The sequence below is a fragment of the Macaca nemestrina genome, unplaced genomic scaffold, assembly GCF_043159975.1.
Source record: "Macaca nemestrina isolate mMacNem1 unplaced genomic scaffold, mMacNem.hap1 Scaffold_75, whole genome shotgun sequence".
Lineage (NCBI taxonomy): Eukaryota > Metazoa > Chordata > Mammalia > Primates > Cercopithecidae > Macaca > Macaca nemestrina.
In genome coordinates, this window is record NW_027257866.1 from 145338 (window position 1) to 170277 (window position 24940).

At 44.0% G+C, this 24940-nt stretch overlaps 1 protein-coding gene across 15 annotated transcripts in view; it reads right to left on the reverse strand.

Annotated features, from left to right (window-relative positions):
• The window catches only part of LOC139361625 (disco-interacting protein 2 homolog C-like), a 177077-nt gene that overhangs the window by 52812 nt on the left and 99325 nt on the right, over positions 1-24940 (reverse strand). For 14 of the 15 annotated variants that reach the window (XR_011619205.1, XR_011619204.1, XM_071090261.1 and 11 more), the window contains exons 2-3: positions 16405-16483; positions 11957-12082 (exon numbers count right to left, since the gene is read on the reverse strand). Coding sequence is in view for 13 of the 15 variants with exons in the window: in XM_071090261.1 (XP_070946362.1) it covers positions 11957-11978 (22 nt within the window). In the remaining 2 variants the exon portion in view is untranslated. Of the gene's footprint in view, positions 1-11956; positions 12083-16404; positions 16612-24940 lie in introns of those variants that run through there. The other variant, XM_071090259.1, reaches the window with a different exon arrangement.

The window sequence follows — 24940 nt, forward strand, 5'->3', positions numbered from 1 at the left end:
GAGAACGAAACTCAACAAACCATGAATAGAAGGCAATTTCCTCAACCTGTTAAAGTACATTCCTGAAAAGCCACAGCTAACATTGTATTTAATGGTAAACAATAGAATGCGTTTTCCCTAAGATGGAGAACAAGACAAAGATGTCCCCTCTTGCCACTTTTATTCAACATTATCTGGCAGGTTCTAGCTGGTGAAATAAATTAACAAGTTTAGTAATAAAGACATCCAGATTAGAAAGGAATAAAAGTGTCTTTATTCATAGATGACCTGACTTTGGCATGTAGAAAATGGCAAGAAGTACACCAAAAATTACTAAAACAAAGTTTGATGGGATCATAGGACACAAGATAAAGATATACATATACTAGCGATAAAAAACCTGAAAATAAAATTAAGAAAATCGTTCCATTCACAATAGCATCAAAAGCAGAAGACATTCAGCTGAACTTCTAACAAAAAGGTGCAAAATGTGTACAATGACAACTATAAAACATTACGGAGAGACATTAAAGATCCAAATAAATGGAAACTAAATAAATGGAGGCAGATTCATGATCGTGAATTCGAAAACGCAGCATTATCAAGACAATTCTTCCAAAACTGTTCCATTAATTCAAGGCACTGCCTAATAAAATCCCAGAAGGCTGTGTGTGAAATGGAAAGCTTATTCTCAATTTTATCTGGAAATACAAAGGACCTACAATAGCCAAAATAAATTTGAAAAAGGGAAACAATGTTGGAAGACTTCACTATCTGATTTCAAAACTTTACATAAAGTCATAGTTATTAAGGCAGTGGTATTAGCACAAAAATAGATGTATACATCAAAGGAACAGAATTAAACTCAGAAATAAAGCCTTATATTTATGATTAATTTATTTTTGACAAAGGTCTCAAGACAATTCAGTAAAAGAAAGGTAGTTTGTTTTTTCAACAAATGTTGCAGTGGCAACTGGGTACCCACACACCAAAAAGAAAAACCGTGGGGGAAAGAATCCCCCAAACCAAACGAAAACAAAAATCCGACTTAGATCTTTACTGCACACACAAAAATTAACTCCAAATGGATCACAGACCTAAATGAAAGAACAGTAAGACCATGACACTTCTAAAACTCCCAAAGACACAACCCATGAAAATTAGTGAAATGGACTTCATTAAAATAGAAAACTAGTAAGTTTTAAAAGATGATTATCTCCCTATAACTAATGTAACAAATTACCTTGATCTTAGTGGCTTATAACAAGACAAATCTATTATCCTATTGATGAAGAAGTCAGAAGTGTAAAATCTAAGTGTCAGCAGAACTACGTTCCTTCTGGAGGCTTCAAAGGAGAATCCATTTCTTTACCTTTCCCAACTTTTAGAGGCCACCTGTGTCCCTGACTCATGGCCCCTCTTCATCTTTAAAGTGCATCAATCCAGTCTCCAGTTCTTTTCTCTTTTAAGGACCTTCTTGATTACAGTGGGTCTACCTACTTAAACCAGGATAATGGTCCCATCTCAAGATCTTAAATTAATCAGCTGCAAAATGCCTTTTAACCACTTCAGACAACAGGTTCATAAGTTCTGGGGAATAGGACCTGGGTATCTTGGGGGAAAGGCTTTGTTCCGTCTGCTACATAGTAGTTTGTTCTTTCACTGAGAAACGTTACATCTGTAAAACTCTTATATTCAGATTGCATAAGGCACCTGTAACCCATAAGATGACAACCAACCCATTTACAACATGAGCAAAAAATCTGAACATTTTACCAATATATACAAATGGCTATGAATAGGAATTAGCACATTAAAAGCTAATAAGCACATTAAAAATGCTTAGCATCATTCATTGTTGCAAAGTAAATACACAATGATATACCATTCCACATCAATTAGAATGACAAAAATAAAAATAACAGTAACTATTGGTGGTGATGATGTGGAGAAACTGGGATGAGCATATGCTGCTGGTGGAAATGTGAAATGGTGCAGTTATTTTGTAAATAATTTGGCAGTTTTTAAAAAGCTAAACCTAAACTTACAATAAGACTCAATCATGCTACTTGGCATCCACTTAAGATAAAAGAAATTATATGCATACACAAAGATATGTACATTAATGTCAATGGCAGCTGAATATGGAAACAATGAATAACCAACTGGTAAATGAATAAACAGAATGTGTCATATCTATCAAATAGAATATAAATAAATAATAAGAAACTACTGGTGCATGGTACAGCAAGGACTTCAAAACAGGTAAAGGAGGCATAGAGAAGTGTGTACATTGTATGATTTTATATCATAAAATTATAAGATCATAAAAAAACCAAAAACCATAAAATCAGAGTAAAATATTCTATGATTTTATATTCTAGAAAATTTAGAGTGCACTGTTATGATTTCTAGGGTTCTTTTCCGTAGAGCTAACCTTTCATCTGATATCCTTTGCAATCAGCCAGGTACATTCTTTAGCACGTTTATAGTGTAGTTCTGCTGATAACACATTCTCTCAGCTTTCATATTTGGGAATGTGTTGTTTCACCCCTGTTTATAAAGGAGATTTTCCCTGGATATGAGTTGACAGGCCTTTCTCCTGCTTTTAGTGCTTTAAAAAAATGTCTTTCCATGGTCTTCTGGTCTCCACTGTATCTTCACAGAAGTCACGCGTTTTTGAAATGCTTCTCTGGTATGTAACGTGTCTTTTCCTTCTGAGTCCTTTCAGGATCTCCTCTTAATCTTGGGATTTCAGTACTTTGGCTATCATGAACTCGGATGTGCTTCTTGTTATACTTGTTCTGCTTGGAGTTCACTGAACTTCTCGGGGCCGGACACAGGTGTTTGACATCAATCTGAGAAAATTTTGACTCCTTTTTTCAAAGGTCTTGCTCTTCTCTCTCTTTTCCTTCTTGTATTACAAGTATATTGACGTATCACAGGAGCTTGAGGTTCTGTTGGCTTTTCTTTCCATTTTGTTTCTCTGGGCTTCACTTTGGTTAATTCCTTTTCATCTCCCTTCGAGCCCACAGACTTCATCTTCCTTCTCCAACCTGTTAAGCCCATCAGCGCCATTTCATCTCAGTGTCATATTTTCCAGCTTCATAGTGATGTCTCATGTATACCCTATATATGCACAGCGTCTCCTATCATGGACATTGCCTACCAGACTGGTACATTTGTCACAACTGATACTTCTACAGTGAAACATCATTACCACTCCAACTCCATCATTCACATCAGGGTTCATTCTTGGTGTTGTACAATATATGGCTCTGGACAAATGCATAACATGTATCCACTATTACAGTATCATACAGAGATCACGTGATACTAAAAACTCTCCTGCTCTGCCTATTCATCCCTGCCTCCCCCTGGCAACAACTGATCTTCTTACAGTCTCCATAGTCTTGCCTTTTCCAGGATGTTGTAAAGCTGGAATCATACAACAACCTTTTCAGATTGCTTCTTTCACTTAGCAATATGCCCTTTAAGTTTCCTCCGTGTCTTTTTATGGATAGCTCATTTATTTTCAGCCTCAAATAATATCCCATTGTCTGGATGTACCACAGCTCACTTATACATTCACCTACTGAGGGGCATTTTGGTTGCTTCCAAGTTTTGACAACTATGAATAAGGCTGCTCTAAATATCTACTTGCAGGCTTTTGTGTGTAGACATAAGTTTTCAACTGCTTTGAGCAAATGCCCAGGAGTGTAATTGCTTTATCATATGGTAAGAGTATAGTTAGTTTTGTAAGAAACCACCAATCTGTCTTCCTAAAGGCTGTTCTATTTTTATTAAGACCCGCCATGAATGAGAGAGAATTCCCACATCTCCACATCTTCACAGGCTTTGGTGTTGATAGTGTTCTGGATTCTGGTGTAGTGATATCTTACTGTTGCTTTCATCTGCATTTCTCTATGACACGTGATGTGAAGCATCATCTCATACGTCGATTTGCCATCTCTATATCTTCTTAGATGAGGCATCTGTTAGTCTTTGACCCATTAATGTGATGAATTACGTTAATTGGCTTTTCAATGTTAAACCGGCTTTGGATACGTGAAATTCCATGTGGTTTTAGTGCACAATTTTTGCTAGATTTGCTAATATTTTATTGAAGATTACTGCATCTATGTTCATGAGAGATGTTCTGTAGTTTTCTTGTAATATTTTGTTATTAAAATGGTATTTGATATTAAAATGATGCTGGCTCTATAGAATGAGTTAAGAAGTATTCCTCAGCTTCTATGTTCTGAAAGAGATTGTAGATAATTGGTATAATTTCTTCTTAGATATTTGGTAGAATTCACCAGTGAACCCATCTGGGCCTGGCACTTCCTGTTTTGAAAGGTTATTAACCACTGATTCAATTTAACAGATACAGGCCCATACAGATCGTTTCTTCCTGTTCAAATTTTGGCAAATTCTGTCTTTAAAGAAATTGGTTCATTTCATCCACGTTATCAAATTTGTGGCCATAGAGTTATTCATAATTTTTATTATCCTTTTAATGTCCATGGGATCTGTAGTTATGTCCCTTATTTCATTTCTGATATTGGTAATTTATCTGCTGTATTTCTTTTTCTTGTTAGAGGCTTACAGATTTTCTCTCAAAGAACCAGCTTTTGGTTTCATTGATTTTTCTCTACTGATATTCTGTTTTCAATGTATTGATTTCTGCTCTTTCATTATTTGTCTCCTGCTTAGAATTTAATTGGATGTTCTTTTTCTAGTTTTCGAAGGTGGAAGCTGATTGATTTTAGATCTTATTTTTAACGTATGCATTTAAATCTATAAATTTCCCTATAAACATTACTGTCACTGCAGCTCACAAATTTTAACAAGTTTTCATTTTCATTTACTTCAAAAATTCAAAGAAATCTTCAGGTTTCTTCCTTGAACAATGTATTATGTATAAGTGTACTGTTTAATATCCTAATATATTTTCCAGTCGTCCATTATTGATTTCTACTTTACTGTGGTTGAGAACATACTTGTTTGATTCCTATTCTTTTAAATGTGTTAAGGTGTGTTTAATGGAACACAACATGGTATGTCTTGGTGAATGTTGTGTATTCTGCTGCTGTTGGAGGAAATAGTCTATAAACTTCAGTTATATACAGTTGACTGAGGATGCCGATTTCAATTTTGTCCTTACTGCTTTTCTGGCTACTGAATTGGTCCATTTCTGATAAAGGGGTGTTAACGTCTCCAACTATAATAGTGGGTTAATTATTTCTCCTTGAAGTTTATCAGTTTTTACTTTGGAATTCTGATACTTTGTTAGCAAAAGTACATTTAAGGATTGTTACATCTTCTTGGAGTATTGACCTCTTTATTACGTAATAGTCATCTCTGGTAACTTTCCTTGATGTAAAGTCGACTCTGTCTAAAATTAATATCACCACTTCCATTTTTCAAAATGAGTGTTGGCCGGGCACGGTGGCTCATGCCTGTAATCCCAGCACTTTAGAAGGGCAAGGCAGAATGATCACCTGAGGTCAGGAGTTCAAGACCAGCCTGGCCAACACGGTGAAATCCCATCTGTACAAAAATAGAAAAAATAAATAAATTACCCAGGCATGACGACAAATGCCTGTAATCCCAGCTACTCGGGAGGCTGAGGGAGAATCACTTGAACCTGGAAGGCAGAGGTTGCAGTGAGATATCGGGCCATTGCACACCAAAAAATTAGTGTTAACATTTATATCTTTTGCCATCCCTTTACTGTTGATCTATATGTATGTCTTTATATCTAAAGTGGATTTCTTATAGATAATATATAGTTCGGTGCATTTGGACTGACATTGAAAGTAATAATATACAGTTGAATTAACATCTACCATATTTGTTACTATTTTCTATTTGTTGCCCTTGTTCTTTGTTTTTGTCTTTCACTTTTTTTTCCTTGTGGTCTTTATTGAGCATATTCTATGATTTATTTTCTTTCCTTTCTTAGCATATCAGTTACTTTTTTTTTTTTTTTTAAGTGGCTGCCTTGGAATTTGCAATATAAATTTACAAGTAACCCAAGTCCACTTTCAAATGACACTACACTGGTTTCTTGATAATGCAAGCACACTATAATAACAAAATAACCCTAATTCCTAATTGCTCTGTCCCATCCCTTGGGTATCACTGCTCTCATTCATTTCACTTATATTTAAGTGTGTGTATATGACATATACATAAGCATATAATACAGTATATTTACTGTCGCTATTATGAATGAACTGTTAAGTTAGATCTGTTAAGAAAAATGAAAGATTTTCTTCTACCTTCACTATTTCTTCTTTAATGCTTTTTGTTTTTCTATTTATTTTTTTAAACAGACAAGGTCTTTCTCTGTTGCCCAGGCTGGAGTGGAGCAGCATCATTATAGCTCACCGCAGCCTTGAACGGGATCCTGGGCTCAAGAAGTGACCCGTCTCAGCCTCTCAAAGTAGCTGGCACTATAGGTGTTGGCCACCACGTTTGGCTTTTTTTTAATGAGACAGAGTCTCACAACGTTGCCCAGGCTGGTCTCAACTAAGCGGCCTCCAGCTCTACTCCCATCTTTGCCTCCCAGAGTGTTAGGATGACAGCTGTGAGCCCTGTAAACAGACTGTGCTCTTCCTTTCTTTGTGCACAGCTGAGTTACTGACCTCTACTATTTTCTCTAGAGAACTTTGAACATTTTTTGCAAGGCAGGTCTACCGGCAACAAATTTTTCAATTTTTGTCGGAGAAGGTCTTTTCTTTTTCTTCACTTTTGAAAGATAATTTCACAGAGTATAGACTTCTAGGTTAATGGAATTTTTTTCCTCTCAATAGTTTAAATACTTCACTCCACTTCTTGCTTTCATGGTTTTTGAGGGGAAGTTGAAAATAATTCTTATCTTTGATCCTCCATAGGGAAGGAGATTACTCTGGTTTCTTTGCTTTTTAATCTTTGATTCACCATAGTTTCAATATTTTATGCCCAAATAGAGTTTATTTTTGTTTTGTTTTTGTCGTCATCGTTTTTACATTTATCCTTCTTGGTGTTTCTTGAGCTTCCTGGATCTATGGTTTGGTGTCTGGCATTAATCTGAGGAAATTCAGCTATTACTGTTACAAATATTTCTTCTGTTCCTCTTTCTTCCCCCTTGTATTACCGTTATGCATATTTTATGCCTCTGTGGAAGTCCCATAGTGCTTGGATACTCCGTTCTTTTTTGCTTTTCAGCTCTGGAGGTTGGAGTTGGGTATTTCCCTTTCCCCCAGGTCAGAAGGCTCTGATAAAATCCCACCAGGTGAGTCTCTAGTTAACTAGCTTCTCTGGAAGGTAGACCTAGTGAAGAGTGCACCCACATATTGAAAAATGATTCTTATTCTCTTTCCCCTGTAGTATGTATGAGGGGATTTTTCTCTCATATTTACACTTCGAGAACCTGGTTGAGCTTCTGATGATACAATTCACAAAAAGCATGAGACCCATAGGCACAGGCCTCCTGGAGGTTTTAACTCTCAGACGTGGCCACAGCTCACTGCAGCAATTTGTCAATTCCAGTTCAGGCTTTCCAATCCCAGCTTTGGTTCCTTGGAGCATTGTGCTCCAGTGTATGGTGATTCATCTGCTTTACCTGTCCAGCCAATCTACAGACAGTGGCTTGCCGGTAACCTCACTTCTCTTGCAGGTTTAAGAACTGCTGATTTTTCAGGTTGCTCAGATTTTTACCTGTGAGGAAGGAGTGACAATTCTCAAGATTATCATGTACGGAACCTGAAATTCCCCAACTCCATTATAGTGAAAAGTGTTTGCCCTTCCTCTGGCTCAAGAATTAAAACGTTTTCATTCTCTGACACGTTGTACTTTGATTCCCTAAATATTTATAATTATAGATTTAAAAACTCAGTTTTCTGCTGTATCAGACATCTAGACTGGCACTTTCCAACAGAATTGAGAGTCCTGTTATAGAACTTGAAACCTTCCTTGTAGCCTCATATAAACTAGTATATTTTTAACTCAAAATGCTCATACTATACTTTCAATAAGAAATACAAATAGGCCAGATGCGGTGGCTCAAGTCTGTAATCCCAGCACTTTGGGAGGCCGAGGCGGGTGGATCACGAGATCAGGAGATCGAGACCATCCTGGGTAACACGGTGAAACCCCATCTCTACTAAAAATACAAAAAGTTAGCCAGGCGTTGTGGCGGGTGCATGTAATCCCAGCTACTTGGGAAGCTGAGGCAGGAGAATAACATGAACGCGGGAGGCGGAGTTTGCAGTGAGCCAAGATCACGCCACTGCACTCCAGCCTGGGCGACAGAGCAAGACTCTGTCTCAAAAAAAAAAAAAAAAAAAAAAAAAAATATATATATATATATATATATATATATATATATATATATAAAATATACATATATACACAAATACAGTATTTTCTATTTTTTATAGTAACTAGCATGTCTTTCACGCAGCAAATCCACTTCAGACCGGGCGCACTTCATGTGCTCAGCTGCCGCATGTGGTGAGTGACAGAGACCACCCTGCATGTGTGTGCGCTATTTTACTGCCTTTTTCTTGACCACAGATTCTACCTCCTGTTTCTCTGTGTATGCAGTGATGATTTGCTGAATATTACACATTGTGGGTAACTTGTTGAGCACACTCAGGATCCCTAACCTTCCTCTGAAGCTTTGCAGCTCCTGTTTTAGCAGCTAGCACAGGCACTGCTGGGTCATCGTGACATGGGCAGGCTTGGTTGGATTCGCTGTTGGTGTGAATCTGTGGAGAGCTCCAATCCTGCACCCACTCCAATCTCCCCCTCCTGGACCTGGTAGGAGGGCCATGCTCCGCCCACACCTGAGCTCTCGGTGCCACGATCTGCAGGTGTACTCCAGAGGACAAGTGTACTGTGGGTGCGTCTCATTCATTCTCCTGCCCTTGCCCTCAGGTTCTGGCTGGCACAGCTGTGGTCACAGACTAAAAACAGCCACCTCATTCGTTTTGTGCAGCTTTACAGTTGTTTGTGGCAGATGTGTGACTTCAGTCCCTGTTCCCTCATCATGGCTAGAACAAGTTTTGGCAAATTATTCCTATATCTTTACATTTGAAAACTAAAGGAAAGTTTCAGCCATAGAATATTAGTGTTGCCACAATCCTAATGAGAGTTTCTCCAGAAACTACGAGCCAGGTCAGCAGCCAGTCATTTCATAGAAGATAAACTTCAAGAACATTCTCTGAAGGGCAATGAAACTGAGTAAGATCTAAACACTGTTACCAGCAACCAAGAAAACTAGGTAAGAAAATGCAGCTAAGATTTGGACCTAGTAACTACGGTAATAAACATGCAAACTATCGCTAAGCACAAAATAGGCTGGGAGTAAAAAAATTTTATGATATTGACATTTATGATTTTACAAAACTGCCCCATGTGATACCAAGAGGACTCCTGATGAAAATTTACAAAGGATGCTTTATGGTTTATATAAAAATGTTAGTCAAATAAATCCAAACATTTCACAAAAATAACATTTCAAATATTCTTTTATATTTTGCAGACAATTAAGTTATCCATCATGCATGACCCAGTAACATTTCTCAGCGGTTGGATTCAATACGAGAAATAAGCAAATAACCGCAATGCTTCTTTCATTTCAAAGTCATTTCTCTTATAACAAGTGGTCAAGAAAAATGCCTGTTGCCTTACATACTGGTTAATGCCAAAAATTTGGTTTAAAATATTTCAAGTGGGTTATCCTTTTACGTCCATGTTGTTAGTTACACAAAGAACACATACAAATGCAATTTTTTTCCATAAGTTTTTGCAAATTGTAAACTAAAGAAACAGGATTAAGCATTTTATTTTTTGAGATAGGGTCTAGCTCTGTTGCCCAGGCTGGAGTGCAGTGGCACGATCATGGCTCCCTGCAGCCTCAACCTCCCCCAGCCCAGGTGATTCTCCCATCCCAGCCTCCCAAGCAGCTGGGACCACAGGCACACACCACCATTCCCGGCTGATTTCTGTATGTTTTGTAGGGATGGGCTTTGGAATGTTGCCCAGGCTAGTCTCAAATGCTGGGAACTCAAGCAATCTGCCTGCCTTGGCTTCCCAAACTGCTGAGGTTAGAGGCATGAGCCACCATGCCTGGCCTAATCATTTCTAAAGAGTCTGTATTTATTATCGAGATGGGGGTCTTGTTCTGTTGCCCCAGCTGGAGTGCAGTGGTGCCATCTCAGCTGACAGCAACCTCTGCCTCCTGGGCTCAAGTGATTCTCCCACCTCAGCCTCCCAAGTAGCTGGGACTACAGGTGCACACCACCAGGCTCAGCTAATTTTTTGTACTTTTGGTGAAGACAAGATGTACAAAAGGCATTTCTGTACATTTTGCCATGTTGTCCAGGCTGACCTTGAACCCTTGGGCTCAAGCCATACACCTGCCCTGGGTTCCCAAATTACTGGAGTTATAGGCATGAGCTATCGTGCCCAGCCCTTCATTATGTGCTGTGGCTTAATTTAAAATAAGGAAAGGGAGGAGCCCAAGGGAGCACGTTGGCAGAAAGGGCTCCCTTGTCAACAACTTGCTAGCATGGCATTCACTCCCTTGCCTGGCTGGCACTGCGTTCTTTACATGAAGAACACGTCATGTGTCAATGAGAAACAGAAACAACATAGGAACACCCTGTCTCTACAAACACTTAAAAATTAGTTGGGTGTGGTGGCGAGCACCTGGGGTCCCAGCTGCCTGAGGTTGAAGTGGAAGGACCGCATGAGCCCAGGTGGTCACAGCTGCAGTGAGCCAAGAGCTGCCATCATGATGCTGAATTCCAACCTTGGTGACAGAGCAAGACCTTGTCTCAAAACAAAAAGCAACGAAAACCCAAAGTGATGCACTCTAAGTTCTGTCCTTTAAATTCCAGTACCTTCGTTTGTAAAGGTATGTAAAGGTGAAACTCAGGAGCTGCTTGCAGTCATGTGGACATACACTTGACCTCAACTCTGATCTGAGGCACGTTCTTCTGTCTCACTGCTTGCCAAGACTAAGCTAAACTTCAGAAGTAAAAATACTTCCCCAAATGTTGTATATATAGCTTCAACGTGGGATGTAAGGCGATTCAGGTCCTTTGAGAAGACAAGCTTGCAACAACGGCATGAATAATGTTGGAATCAAAATCACAGAAACTAAACACCAAATAGCATAGGTTCAATCCGTGTCTCTAACAAGTATCTGGATAACTAAACTTTCTGCTTTACTTGGGTGTGAAGATCATGTAATGTAGTTTATAATTATTTGGGCAGAGAAAATGGAGAATTAGGGTAGCTATGTAAAATTCAAGATTAAAGAAAAGCAGTATTATATAGCAGAAATATAAATTGGCTATTACCTTCAGTAATTTAGATCAGGGGTTGGCAGGTCCGTGCACCAAATCTGGTCCGTTGTTCTTGTAAATAAAGTTTTCTGGGTACACAGCCATACGCATTTGCTATCGCCCATGGCAGAGGGCAGAGTTGAGTGGTTGTGAGAGACCTTATGGCCTGCAGGAATTAAAACACTAGCTGGCACCTTGCAGGCAAAGTTTATGACCTGATTCGGGTAGCTGCCTAAACTGTCCAATTCGCTTGTTCTAAAACAATCCAACAATATAGCACACTTATCTGAAGATTTGAGAACACGCATGCACCAGCCTAATCAGAAGAAAAGTCCAATTCCACCCATAGGGTTACGAACTCTTCCCTTTTCCCTACAAGGAATTAAATGAATAAAACTGTGTGAGATTTTACTGGTATGTATCGTATGTATGAATCTTGATGAAAACTTAAAAATGTGTATTTATACAGATACGTAATGTTACTTTTCATACACTGTTTTCGGACTTCTGGTTCACTAAATCTGCATTTCTGCACCATGACTTTGAAGGCAGAAACCCGACTACTGGGCTAGTGGTCAATTCTGAGGCACCCAGCATGTTCAGGAGGCAGCGTCGGGGAGCGTGTCCCTTACCTGGAGGGGTGTAGGCGTCCATGGAGGTCTACACGACCAGGGACCTGCGTTTGGAAGGCATAGGCGCCGCCATCTTCTGCTCTTTGTGTCTGGCCAGAGCCGCCTGGACAGCTTCCGTGTGGACGTCTGAAACGCAGAGAGCTCAGTCAGTGCTCAGCTGAGGTCCCAGAGGCCAAGCTGCACCCTCCTCTCTGTCCCCGCAGCACGGTTCATCCACCTTCTGAAACTCACCAACAGATGGGTGGGTGAGGAAAGAAAATCAGTGTTTACAGTTCCAGTAAAGACATTAAAATTTATTCACAGACTTTTTTCATTTTAATACTTTAGAATCCATATCCGCAAACAAACACTGGGTGTAAACTGCACTGAGATTTTTCTTTTTAGGGTGAATGAACCTTGATCTTTGGAGATTCTTTGTAGGTCACACGTTTGAGCCTCCAAATCTTTTCACTGTACCGCTGAGAGGCGTGGGCACGCCTCGCACCCCAACTCACACAGCCCCGGTCGCAGCTCAGCTCAACACCGGCCATGGGCCAGGACTGTGTTGGCTATGGATATGGTTTGGCTGTGTCCCCACCCAAATCTCAACTTGAATTCTACATCCCAGAATCCCCATGTGTCGTGGGAGGGACTTAGGGAGAGGTAACTGAATCACTGGGTCCCGTCTTTCCTGTGCTATTCTCGTGATAGTGAATAAGTCTCATGAGATCTGATGGCTTATCGGGGTTTCCGCTTTTGCTTCTACCTCGTTTTCTCTTGCTGCTGACATGTAAGAAGTGCCTTTCGCCTCCCACCATGATTCTGAGGCCTCCCCAGCCATGCGGAACCGCAACGCCAACTAAATCTTTTTCTTCCCAGTTTCGGGTATGTCTTTATCAGCAGCATGGAAATGGACTAAAACAACCATTAAGACATTTTTGTGGCTATTAATACATTACATTAATTCCACACATTCACTGAATGCCTTCTCTGTAAGTCCCTATGGGCTGGGGTCGCAGCGGTGATAAGGCAGACAGTCTCATGGCATCTCACGTAGGCCACTTCTTAAGGGATGAGACAAGTGGATAGATGGACTAGAGAATTAAAGCAGAGACAGATGCAGCAGCAACTCCAAACTGTGAAGCCAGGGAAGAACCCTCTTAACACAGAATCAGAACAACAGGAATGAAACATACCAGCTGTCAAGACGAGAATCTTCGAGACACAGGCAAAAATCCGCTCAAAGGCCCTAAACTGTCAGTGAGAACGGTGTTAGCAGAATAAAACCACCACCACCAAAAATGGCCAGCGTGAGTGAAGACGGGTTGGGGCAGTTTTCTCTGAAGCTGCGAGAATGATCCCACTGAAAGGGAATCGGACGTTGCTTTCTGGCTTAAACCCCCCAAGCTGCCACCTAAGACAGGACCCAGACCCTCAGCATCATGCCCACAAGCAACTCATCACACTGCTTGGTCTTGGTCAGCCTTTTTGCACACTTCTCTCCCTAACTAGATAGAGCCTGGTCATCTGGCCACTATTTCTAATTCCCAGGTCAAAAACCACTATGTGACTGACTTGGCTCATGGCCGAAAACTGAAGGGATCAGTGAGGTGACAGTCCACTCACTTGCACAAATCGCTTTTTGTTTTGCATATTCTCCGTTTTAAACTTTTTGGATGTAATTTCAAAGACACAGAAAATCTGCAAGACCAGCGTAGTGAATTCCCACATAACTTACCAGGCTCAACTTAGGCCCAACTGCTCCTATCTTACATCACTGCTTTCCCCCCTCCCCCATGAATTTTCTAAGTCAAATGAAAATAAATTTCAGATACTATGTCCCTCCATACCTAAATGTTTCAATGTATTTCCTAAACACAAGGATATGCTCTCACATTCATTTTCCTCAAGATCCGGAAATTTAACTGTCATATACAAAGTTCACTTTCAAATGCTGTCAACTGTCTCCATAATTTTCTTACTTTGTCTTCCTCTTTTACGATCCAATCCAGGATCATGAATTGATTTGTCATGTGATTTTTACCCGTCCAGCATCCAAGTTTCTCAGGTTTTGTGTTTCTTGAAATTGGAAATGTGAAAGAATACAGGTCAGTTATTTTACAGCTTGTCCTTTATTTTGGTATCTTCCGGACTAGACTCAGGAGTATGCATTTTAGCCGGGACACCGCAGAAGTCTGTCCTGTGTGACAATGTTAACATCGGCAACTCAGTGAAGGGGGTGCTTAAGTGCCTCCAAAGCAAAGATGCTACTTCTCGCGTTGAAATTAAGATTTGGGAGGAGACACCCTGACACTATGTGCATATTCTGTTTTCCATGAATTCTTCACTACTAGTTTTAGCAGCCACAGATTTCCTGTCATTCCTTCTAAATCATTAGATCTTCCATATTCACTGAAAAATAATTATTTTATCTTTCAGCATTCATTTACATATGTCCATATGTACTCATGGAGTCTGGCTTCGTGGGTTATGATTCATAGTTACAATGGTTTGTTCTGTTGCTCAACTGGTCCCAGATTTGACACCGGATTCCCCAGCCCTTAGGCCAGGGCTCCTTCTAGTGAAGAACGGTGTTTAGAAGCTAAGAGTGGGCACCGGGTGCTGCTGGGCATTGCCGGCAAGTAGAACACACACACGCATGTACACGCATGTGCACCCACACCCATCCACAGGCACTTCTATCCCTGTCTACATCTGTCGGGAGCCACCAGCTGATACTTGTACCCCCTGCTGCAACCTAATCCCACGTGATCCATTCCAGGCTTTGGCCTTTTCTTATTTCTACCTCTTACCAAGAAAGAAACCTGGCACCTGCAGCACTCAATATATTCACTGATTTATTAAGCTTATTTGCTTAAGCCTGGAGATAAAGAAATGCTTTCAGAATTGCTATCTAATACCACGGTGAAAAATCTATCGAGTTCAGTGCTCATTTGTAATTATTTTTTCATTGTTTTTTTGGAAGGTAGGGAGTACAAAGTATACACAGTGAAATGTTCAGATCTTGAGTACACTTGGCACATTTCGATAAATGGAAATCTATTACCCTAATCAAATCTTTTGCATCAAAGTTCCCACAAGTCCCCTCCCAGTCAATCCCAGCCCTCAAGAGACAGCCACTGTTCATTCTCGAGGAGTGTTCTTGGCGCTCTTCCGTCACCCGAGACTCGCATAGATTCTCCGTTGTCACATGGACTCCACGGCGTGGTGTTCACTCTCTGCTCAGTTCAAGGCTCCTGGAACTCATCCCCGTTGTCTGTTTTGGTTTCAGCATTTTGTACGTTTTTCCTGCTGGGAACTAGGACAATGTATGAACATATCAGAATTTGCTCATGTTTCTCCAGATGAGAGAGATTTATGTTGTTTCCAGTTCTTGGCTATGACAATTTACTCTGGAGATAATGTGCATTCTTTTACAAGGACACACATTTTCTGCTCTCCTTGGTGAACGTCTACAGCATACCTGCTGGGCCATATGGTAAGTGTACACATTTTAAAGAAACTGCCACAGTTTGCTGAAGTGGCTGTGCCATTTTAAGTCTCCTTCCGTCTGAGATCCAGTCTGTCATATCTTCACCAACACCTGCTACTGTCCTCCCTTCTCCACTCTTGTGAAGGGGAACCTCGTGGGTTTAAGTTGTACTTACCCAATGACTCCCTGGGTGAGCACCTCTCATGGGCCACTGGGCATCTGTATACATCTGTTGCGAAGAGTCCATCTTGCATGCTTGCAAAATTCACATCATTTCTGGTTGGTTGTACATTTCCTAAAATGTTCTAAATAAGGCCCTGTGTCTTCTGTACATCAAGCATCTCCCTGCTTCCAAGTCTTTATGCCTCTTAGTTCTCCTGACTCACTTCACAGACGAGGGCCCCAGTGCGCACCATGCGAACCTGAAGCACGGAGAATGGCCATGCTCCCGACACCCCTGACTGTGGGCAGAGCTTCCCGGCTGCCACCACCGAGGAGGGGGTACAGCTCTTGTTTCTCAAGAGTGGCCTTTATCAAACGGAGAAAGTTCCCTTCTGTTCCTGATGTGAAAGGAAATTCGTATAAGGACTATTAAATTTCAACAGATGTTTTCCAGTGTCTACCGAGAGGATAAAATAAATGGGTTTTCTGCTTTATTTTTTGTTAATGTGGTGAATTACATTGATTTTTGAATGATGAGCCAAATGTGCAATGCAAAACTACAGATCATGAGAACAAACTCTAAGTGTTCATGGTATTCTTATCCCTTTTACATATTTCTGGGTTTGATTTAGTAAGAATTTGTTCAAAGCTTTGGCATCTGTATGTCAATAAGAGTGAAAGGTGTGAGATTTTGCCTCGCATGCAAACTAACAAAGGGAGCCAACACCAGCCCAATGCACTGACGGAGCCGGCACATTTCCGGGCCAGAAACAAAGGGCTTGACACACACAGTGGGGCAGCAGGACCCACTCACCCCTGTCGATATTCAGGATCACACAGTGGGGCAGCAGGACCCACTCGCCCCCGTCAATACTCAGCAACGTCCTGTATCCCTGTACAACGACAAGATGTTATTTAGGCAAAACAAAATTAACGATCATGTAAAGAACTGCTTACATTTTTCTCTTCTGAGAAAATTTGTTTTTAGCAACCATGGCTCTCAAGGCACTCACTTGCACATTATACATAATACGGCTTGTGGCCAAAGTCATGGTACCTTCCTATTCTTAAATAATTTACCAAGAGTTCTGAAAGGTGAGTATTTTAAAGAGAAAAGAGGTATGTGGCTTACCCCAGGCTAAGGAGTGAGTTAGTTGGACAATTCTTGTGAAATATGTGCTTTTTCTAATTAGAAAATCTGAGAACAAGGTATCAGTGTGAGTCTGTTATCTCCATGAAGGAGTGAAATGGATGCTGGGAAATTGAAGGAGCTTCAGAACGGGAATCTCACAACCTCAAATGGGGAGACCAGCAATTGGGAAAGCAGTCACTCTGATTCATGGAGTTTTCAGAGATTCACGTCAACTCCGTGCTGCATTTGAGCGACTTTTCTTCTTGTGATGTGGACCCGATAGAAGAGAGGTCCCACGTAGACATTCGGCATTTGTGAGGGTCTGCCACCGTGACTCACTTCTACAGATTTAACATGTTTGTGTATAAATTACGATGGCTCAACTCTATAAAAACTGATAGCAGTTATGGATCAATTCCCTCATTTCTCACTTGGGCCACACTTCCTGTTTCTGCAAGAACATATCGCTTGGCTAGAAGACACGATGTTGACATTGAAAGGAAAAAGGACCTTGTATAAAAATGATGTAGAGAATTCTTCTCAAAGGCCACTGGGACACACACTGTGTTGGTGACTAGCTGTCTACCGGCGCGGCAGCGAGAGAGACAGAGCTCCACTCGTGAGCAGTCACGGCTCCAGTGACCCACACCAAGACCCCCAGGGTGATGAAAGGCCAACCAGCAGCCTTGGAACGGACACTTCCTTCCTGAAATAGCTTCCCGAGAAACAACAAACAGTGATAATTGCAGGCATTTCTATGACTGAGAAGCAAGAAACCCTCCCAGTCCTGTTCCTTCTACACCACATCCAGAACAGGCGTACACCCTGTGCAGAAAGCTCCCAAGGCCTGAACAGATCATTCGAATCTAATTCAGACTGACCTAATCTCTGCAGTGCAGTCCTACAAACAGACTTTCAAAGAGTTACCAAACCACTACCTCAAACCTCATGCTTTCTCTGCTTCGAAAGAGGACATGTGGCTCGGTTTATACGGCCACCAGCACACACACAGGGTATTATCTTATTGCCCTTCAGTGCCAAGAAGAATCCTGTGGTCTCTCACAGTAAAAACAAAACCACATCCACCACAACCCAGCTTTTCAAGTTGCAGGGAGTTTTACAGCCTCTTTCCATGTCGTCTTCCTTTTTGCCCCAAACTGGATATTCTTTTTACTTTCTCCTTATTTCCTGAATATAATTTGATCAATATAATCAAAGTGCTTGTGTTAGAAGCAACTTTACTTAAAAAGAATGGAAAGAACTACATCAAAATATTAAGAGTAGCCATTTCAGGATGACAAGAGAACAATATATTGTTTTTGCTCATTCTTTTCAACATTTGCAAAGTTTTTTGCCTTGAGTGCAGTCACTTTTGCCATCAGAGGTTACAGTGCTTGATGGAATGAGGCCATGAAGCACACACACCACCGAGTTTCTAACACAGAGCAATCTGAGGAAGGATAGAGACACAGGAAAGGTTCATTTTAAAGCAATGCAGGCGTTTTTTCCATAAAGGCAAAAGACATTCTTAAAAATGTTTGCACCATACACAAGTCTGCTAAATTTAGTCAAAAAACAGAGAAAACAGTAACAGAAGAACACTTTAGCCCACAAGGAGACCAGCACACCCAGCACGAGGCCACTCCAGATGAGGAGTGGAGAGTGGTTTCCTCACAGCTGACCCACAGGATCGGGTAACACGAGCAGGAGGGAAACATGGGGACCACAGAGTTGTCAGACTGTGGACTGCACAGCAAGAGACAGCAACACAAACTAGCGGAGTAATTAACTATTGTAAAAAGAGGTCCACATTCTATTTTAACCTGAAATCAGTGGCACGGGGACCACCACACCACCCTGCAGTTGCCTCCTCCCTCCCCCACACACAGCAGCCTCCTGGGACAACATCCTACTTTCAACTTGCAGTTGCCTCCCGTCCCACACCCCACAGTGGCCCCCTACGACAACATCGTACTTCCACCCTGCAGCTGCCTCCCATCCCCAACACACAGCATCCTCCTGGGACAACCTCCTACTTGCTGCCCACAGCCTGGAGCCCCCAAAGCATGGAGGAGCTTAGCGAACCACACAGCATTCCCCCTTCACACCTGGGAAGTCAGCCCCTCACTGAAGTGGGTCCTGCGCCCACCAGCTGTGCACGATCAGAGGTGTGAGGTTACGGACCTGGTCACCAACTGTGCAGAGAGGCGTGAGGTCATGGACCTGGTCACCCGTTGTGCACGATCAGAGGTGTGCAAGGTTCCAGACCTGGTCACCCACTATGCACAATCAGAGGTGTGAGGTGATGGACCCGGTCACCCGCTGTGTACGAATAGAGGTGTGTGTGGTTAGTGACCTGGTCACCAGCTCTGCACAATCAGAGCCACGCGAGGTTACAGACCTGGTCACCAGCTGCACCCAATCAGAAGCTTTTGAGATTAGGGACCTGGTCACCTGCTGTGCACAGAAGTGTGAGGTTATGGACCTCGTCACCCGCTGTGCATGATCAGAGGTGTGCGAGGGTTAGGGACCTGGTTACCTGCTGTGTCCAATCAGAGCCAGGCAAGGTTACAGACCTAGTCACCACCTGAGCCCAATCAGAAGCTTTTGAGGTTACGGACCTGGTCACCCACTGTGTGGGATCAGAGGTGTGCCAGGTTAGGGACCATGTGCGTAGTGATAGACCTGATCAGCAGCCAAGACACCTGACGTTTCCAGTGTCATCCCGGCTTCTTTCAAAACTGGAAAAGTCTTCAGATATTTCCCAAAAGCTCGTCCATCTTTGAAAACGATATGCGTGTGCACAGGTGATACCGATGACTGAAGATTGAAGTTTAGAGCATTCCAGCCCCATGCCCATGTCCCATCCCATCGGTGAAAACTTGAGCACAAACATCTCCCTCTCTGAAGCTCCCTGAACCCGGTGGCAGGCCTGGGACTCAAGGTCCAGTGTCCTGTCAGTTACACTGAACAAAATGTAATTCAACACTGGCCATGGGCCCTATGCTTTAAAAACCACATAGAAACCTCCCAAAGAACTACAATCTATGAAAGCTTTCATGGCTAGTATTTTAGGACGACTGACCAATCTTGACCTAAATCAAAGCCGACACTGCCCAAATTAACTCTGACCCCAGCTTCGTGCAAAGGCAGCCATCCCCTGGCCGTCGGTGTGACCAGCAGCCTGGGCACAGACAGGACCAGCGCCAGTCCCTCCCTGCACCTTAAACGGGCTTCTGAGCTGCTGTCCATGATCAGTGATGGTGATGCCCAGAGCAGTTTTCCAGGAAAGCAGTAAACCTTTCAGGTCCTCACCTCACGAGGATGGCCATGTATAAATCAACCACCTTTGTTACTGCCCTGCCATTCTCAAAGAGGGGATGGGTTAAACTTCTTCCTCCTCCACATGCCCAACACAAGGTACATCTGCCCCAGCACGAGGCTCATCTACTTAATCCCGGGAAACACACAACCCACAGAGGCCGTTCACAATCAGAGGTCGCGCACAATCAGAGACCACACACAATAAGAGGCTGCACTGAGACCACACACAGAGACCACACAATCAGAGGCCACAAAGAGGCCAGAGGCCACAATCAGAGACTATACACAGTCAGAGGCTGTGCACAAGCAGACGCCACGCACAATCTCTGCAACCTCAACAGAAACTGTTTCTGATCATTCACCTGAGACCACCAAGTTTAAATGAGAGGCCCAGGTTTTAAAAGACACAAGGAGTTCTCTGAAGGCAGACTCCGTGCATTCCACCATCAGCACCATTTGTGCCTGTCACAGTCAGGAAGAACCACAACCACGTCTCGGTGCCCTTGCAGTGCAGGGCGCTGCGTTTCTCCCCCTTTCCAAACCCGCGGCGGCTCCTGGCGACCCAGCGCCTCTGCTCAGCCACACGCCCCCAAGGCCTTCCTCCCTCACCCCACAGGGGAGCTCCCGCAGCCGGGCTATCTGGCTCATCACTCCGATTCAGTCACTTACACCCTCATTCCAGGCTGAAAATCTCTTCTGAAAATATCCAAATCTTACCCACGTCAGGCTCCATCTTTTCCCCAGAGCTCCTCACCCCCTCCAGAGCAGCAGCCCTGGTGCCCGTGCAGCCGGGGTCTGGGGGCGGATCCGTGGGCTCAGAGCACCCAGCCCCCCAGCCCCTCTGTGTGTCCCCTTACTCCCTGCTCCCTGGCGTTAATGCCCTCCATCCTCTATTTCCTGATAGGCAAAAGAGGGTTAATTCTAAGAGTGCTAACCGAACTCGATCACTTAACACCGCGACCGGCCCAGAATACCCCTTGATCAATGACAGGTATTGCTGCGCTGTTACCATTGCGCTGGGTCCAGGTTTCCTGTGAGCCCTTTAGGCTCTTTGCCGTAAAGGCCACTCAATGGTCCTGTCCAAGCCTGTCTGTGGCAGATGGACAGCTGAGTGGCTGATGCACACGTGTGATGCTGAATGGGATCGTGCAAAGCTGGCCCCGCGTATTTTGGTCAACCTAATAAAAAAGGAGCCCATGCTTGCTTGCTGCCGCCCTGCGGCGTCCAGAAGGAGCCGCTTAAAGGCAACTGCGCCACACCTACCTTCTTGGAAGGAGACGGCAAGACCAGATTGGCTGGAGCTGGGAAGTTGTGCCCTACAGATCAGGGCTGCGTGACCCAGGGAAGGCATCACTCGAAATACCTGCTGGAAGGCGGCCAATCCGACCCGACCGTCCACCTCCAGGGTCAGCCATGGGGCTCCTCTTGATGTGTCATCCTGATCACCCCTCAAAGAGGAAATGAGCCTTTGACTTCAGCCTGTCCTAGGTGCAACACCGACTCCCACCTCCCACGTCTTGAACCAGCCTGTTCCGGGGATTGCTGTGGACATAGAGGAGCAGGCCCGAGACATCTAGTGGCATTTCCTGGCAAGGACACTCACCATGCTTGACCATAAAACTCGGGTCAACTGGTTTTTCGGAGGGACTGTAATTTACTTGTGGCACGCATGGATACTGATTGACCCAGGGAGGGGCACGGAGGAGGCTGAAGGAAAACCCATGGTGACTGCGCCAGGCATTCCCGCACACACCGACATCTTCAGACTCGGGCGGCGTCCTAGTCTCACAATCAAACGGAAGCCCAGAGAAACTGTGGAGCTTGCCCAAGACCAGCAACAAATATGTGGACAGCTGGCATTCAACTAAGTCCTTTCCTGGATCCATCCGCGCTTCTCCCCGCCCCCACTCCCACCACCCTGCCATGGCGCCCGATAGACACAGCAGGTCTGAACATCTGGCACCCCAAAAGCAGAGTAGGGAGCAGAACCGGTTTCTCCAGTGAGAACTCACATGCAGCCCACTCCCCTTCTTGCCGAATGCCTTCGGACTCTGTGCGGTAAGGTCTGCAGATGTGGCCTCACTCTGCGCCAGGAGATCCGGGTGGCAGGCAGCGTTTTAGAGAGTGCGCCACCAGACAGGAGAGAGGCATCTGACAGGGCTCGCCAGCTAATCCATGAGATACAGGACACCTGAGAGAAGGGCCGACAAACCCCACAAAGTCGCTCCTAGCCTGGAGAGGACAGGGCCATGGCGGGCTCCTCCCAGCCCACGCTTCCGACAGGTCTTGCTGCAGCCTGTGGTGCTCGTCAGGCGCGAGGAAGTTTCCCAGGGCAGGAGCTCTCGTTGAACAGCAAAAGCGGCACAGGCGATTCAGCAGGGCGTACTTCAGCCCAGGGCTCAGAAACCACGGGGTGCAGCGCGGCCTGCAGCAAACCAGACACATCAGAAGCCAAGCTCCCACCTTTTACATTCAGTGACATTGAACGGAGGGAGTTATCTGTAGCAATCATCTTCCTGGGGGACCCGTACAGCACGCATGACCACCGACACTGACCACGAGTCCTTCCTAGGTCCTGGGGGCTACCCCACTTTACACGCACGGTTCCATGCACAAATCTACGCGTGGCAGTTGTTAGCCCCAGCTTAGAGATGAGGAAAACGCTGCTGGAAAAGCTAAGTGAGAAAATCAGACTTCAGCACACCTGCCATCTCCAAGACCACTACTGCTCTATGTGCTAGGGTCTCAAGGGTTGGGTGTGTGGCATTTTAAGTGACTAATCATAGGTGGTTTTCTTCTCTCCTACACCGGTTTAGCCTGAACGTGCACGTACATGCTCTGCTGCAGGTGCACTGCCGTATGTGGACCAGCAATGCTCTTTCCTGCCTCGGGTTCTCGTCACTGCCTTCCGGAAAGCTCTCGCCTGCTTTACAGCCATGCCAGGTAGCCCTGGTCAGCCGCACAGTCAAATTCCTGGAGTGTCAGAGCTAAGTGCTGGCTGAGACTTTAACAGCGAAGACAGCGGAGTAATGGGGATAAACTGAGCAAAACTGTATTGTAACGCAGATGAACGTCTAGAAGCAAAAGAAGCTGAACCTCTAAGAGATCAGGCGATTGCCTCTCACTATGATGTTAATAGCAGCTTGCTGTTTCCAGTGCCTCCGTGTGCCAGGGTTTCCAGTCAGCGTTTGTGTCTATCTGCTCCTGGGCTACCTGATCAAAGCTCTGCAGAGATCAGGGATATCTAAATTGAGCCACTATCTGCAGGCTGGCTGCTCAGAGGCCGTGGTGTGGAACGGCCAGGACATCGCTTAGCCATACGGGGCACAAGCACATCACTTGCCACTCCTGTCTTTCTATTTCATCAAACCCTCTTTTCTCCTGAATATTGACCATAGCAAAGTCATTAGCCTTCGAGATGCATTTGAAACATCAACTTGCTTTGTTCAACAGGTTTAAGCCACACTTAAGTCTTTCTTGCCATACTCAACACACACGGCCGGCCATTTCTGAAGTCAGTGTTTCTGGAACAAAAGCCTTGGCCTGCCCCAGTAAACATTCACACTGAGCACACTGTCGCGAAGCTGCTTGGCCAGCCAGCAGGGAGCAGGAGAGAGCCGCAGGGGCCACGTGGGGTCCCTGCAAACCAGCCTCACTCCCTCAATCAAGACCGGTGCCTCCTGCCAATCCAGCGGCTTCCTCCAAGGGGAAGAGGCCTCTTCAGCTGCTACTGCATTGATTTCAGACGGCTCAGCCAATGGGGCAACAGATTCAACAGAGTCCCATGTTGTTAAAGAAAAACTTCTATTACCAGGCAACCTTAGTACCATAGTCAATGTAAAATAACCAACAACATTGTTTCCAAAACAACATGCTACTAGTGCCTTATCCTTCAATGCTGCTTAAACACGGAAAAGTATGAGGAAAAAAGAGCATGGCACTTACTTCTTAAAAAATAACACCTCTTCCAGGTTCATTTTACCCCTATCATAAAGACTTAGAACTGTGGATTCCCTACAGGAACGTGGAGTGGAGGTGGATCCCCACGCTGACCCAGCCTCCCCCCAGGTCACTCACCCCCCCTACCACAGGGTTCACACCTCTCCAGACACTGTCACCTCATCAAGGAAAGGTGGCGTCTCTGAGCTCTCTTCTCAGGAAGCACCCGAACGGGAGCTAGAGACACAGACACACCAACAACTGCTTTGAAATCCTGAACATATTTAAGGACTTCATTATTAGTTTTTTAAAACTGTAAGAACAAAGTGACCCTGGTTTTAACCTCTCTGCCACAATAACACCGTGTACATCTGTCTTTTGCTATTTGTTCCTTCTCCAGCAGCTGCTGCCTGGCTGGCCGACCGCAGAAGAACAGCCTCTGGTACTCCCGGGAAGCCCTCGGTAAAAGCGTGAACACCACGATCACGTCTCAGGACGCCGCACATGTTAGGGTCGCCCACAGACCGCCATTCCCAGTGCCCAGAAGGCACTGAACGGGCCTCCTGCTCTTTGTAAATGTCAACTTTCCTAAGCTAAGTTGTGTTGAAAATTTTTAACTGCAGTCCACACGTACTTCTTTGTGTCTTGTTTTTATCCTAGAGGAATACTTTTATGGAAAATTAAGCTTGCAAGGTTGAAGGATTTTCTGAAAGTCGACTCCTAATCCTGGAAGAAAAAAAAAAAATGGGCCAAATGTGGTGCTCACGCCTGTAATCCCAGCAGTTTCGGAGGTTGAGGCCAGGAGATTGCTTGAGCCCAGGAGCTCGAGACCAGCCTGGAAAACATGGCAAAACCCTGTCTCTACTAAAAATACCAAAAATAAAAATAATAATAATAATAATAATAAAGCTGGGCATGGTGACGTGTGTCTAGTCACAGCAACTCAGGAAGCTGA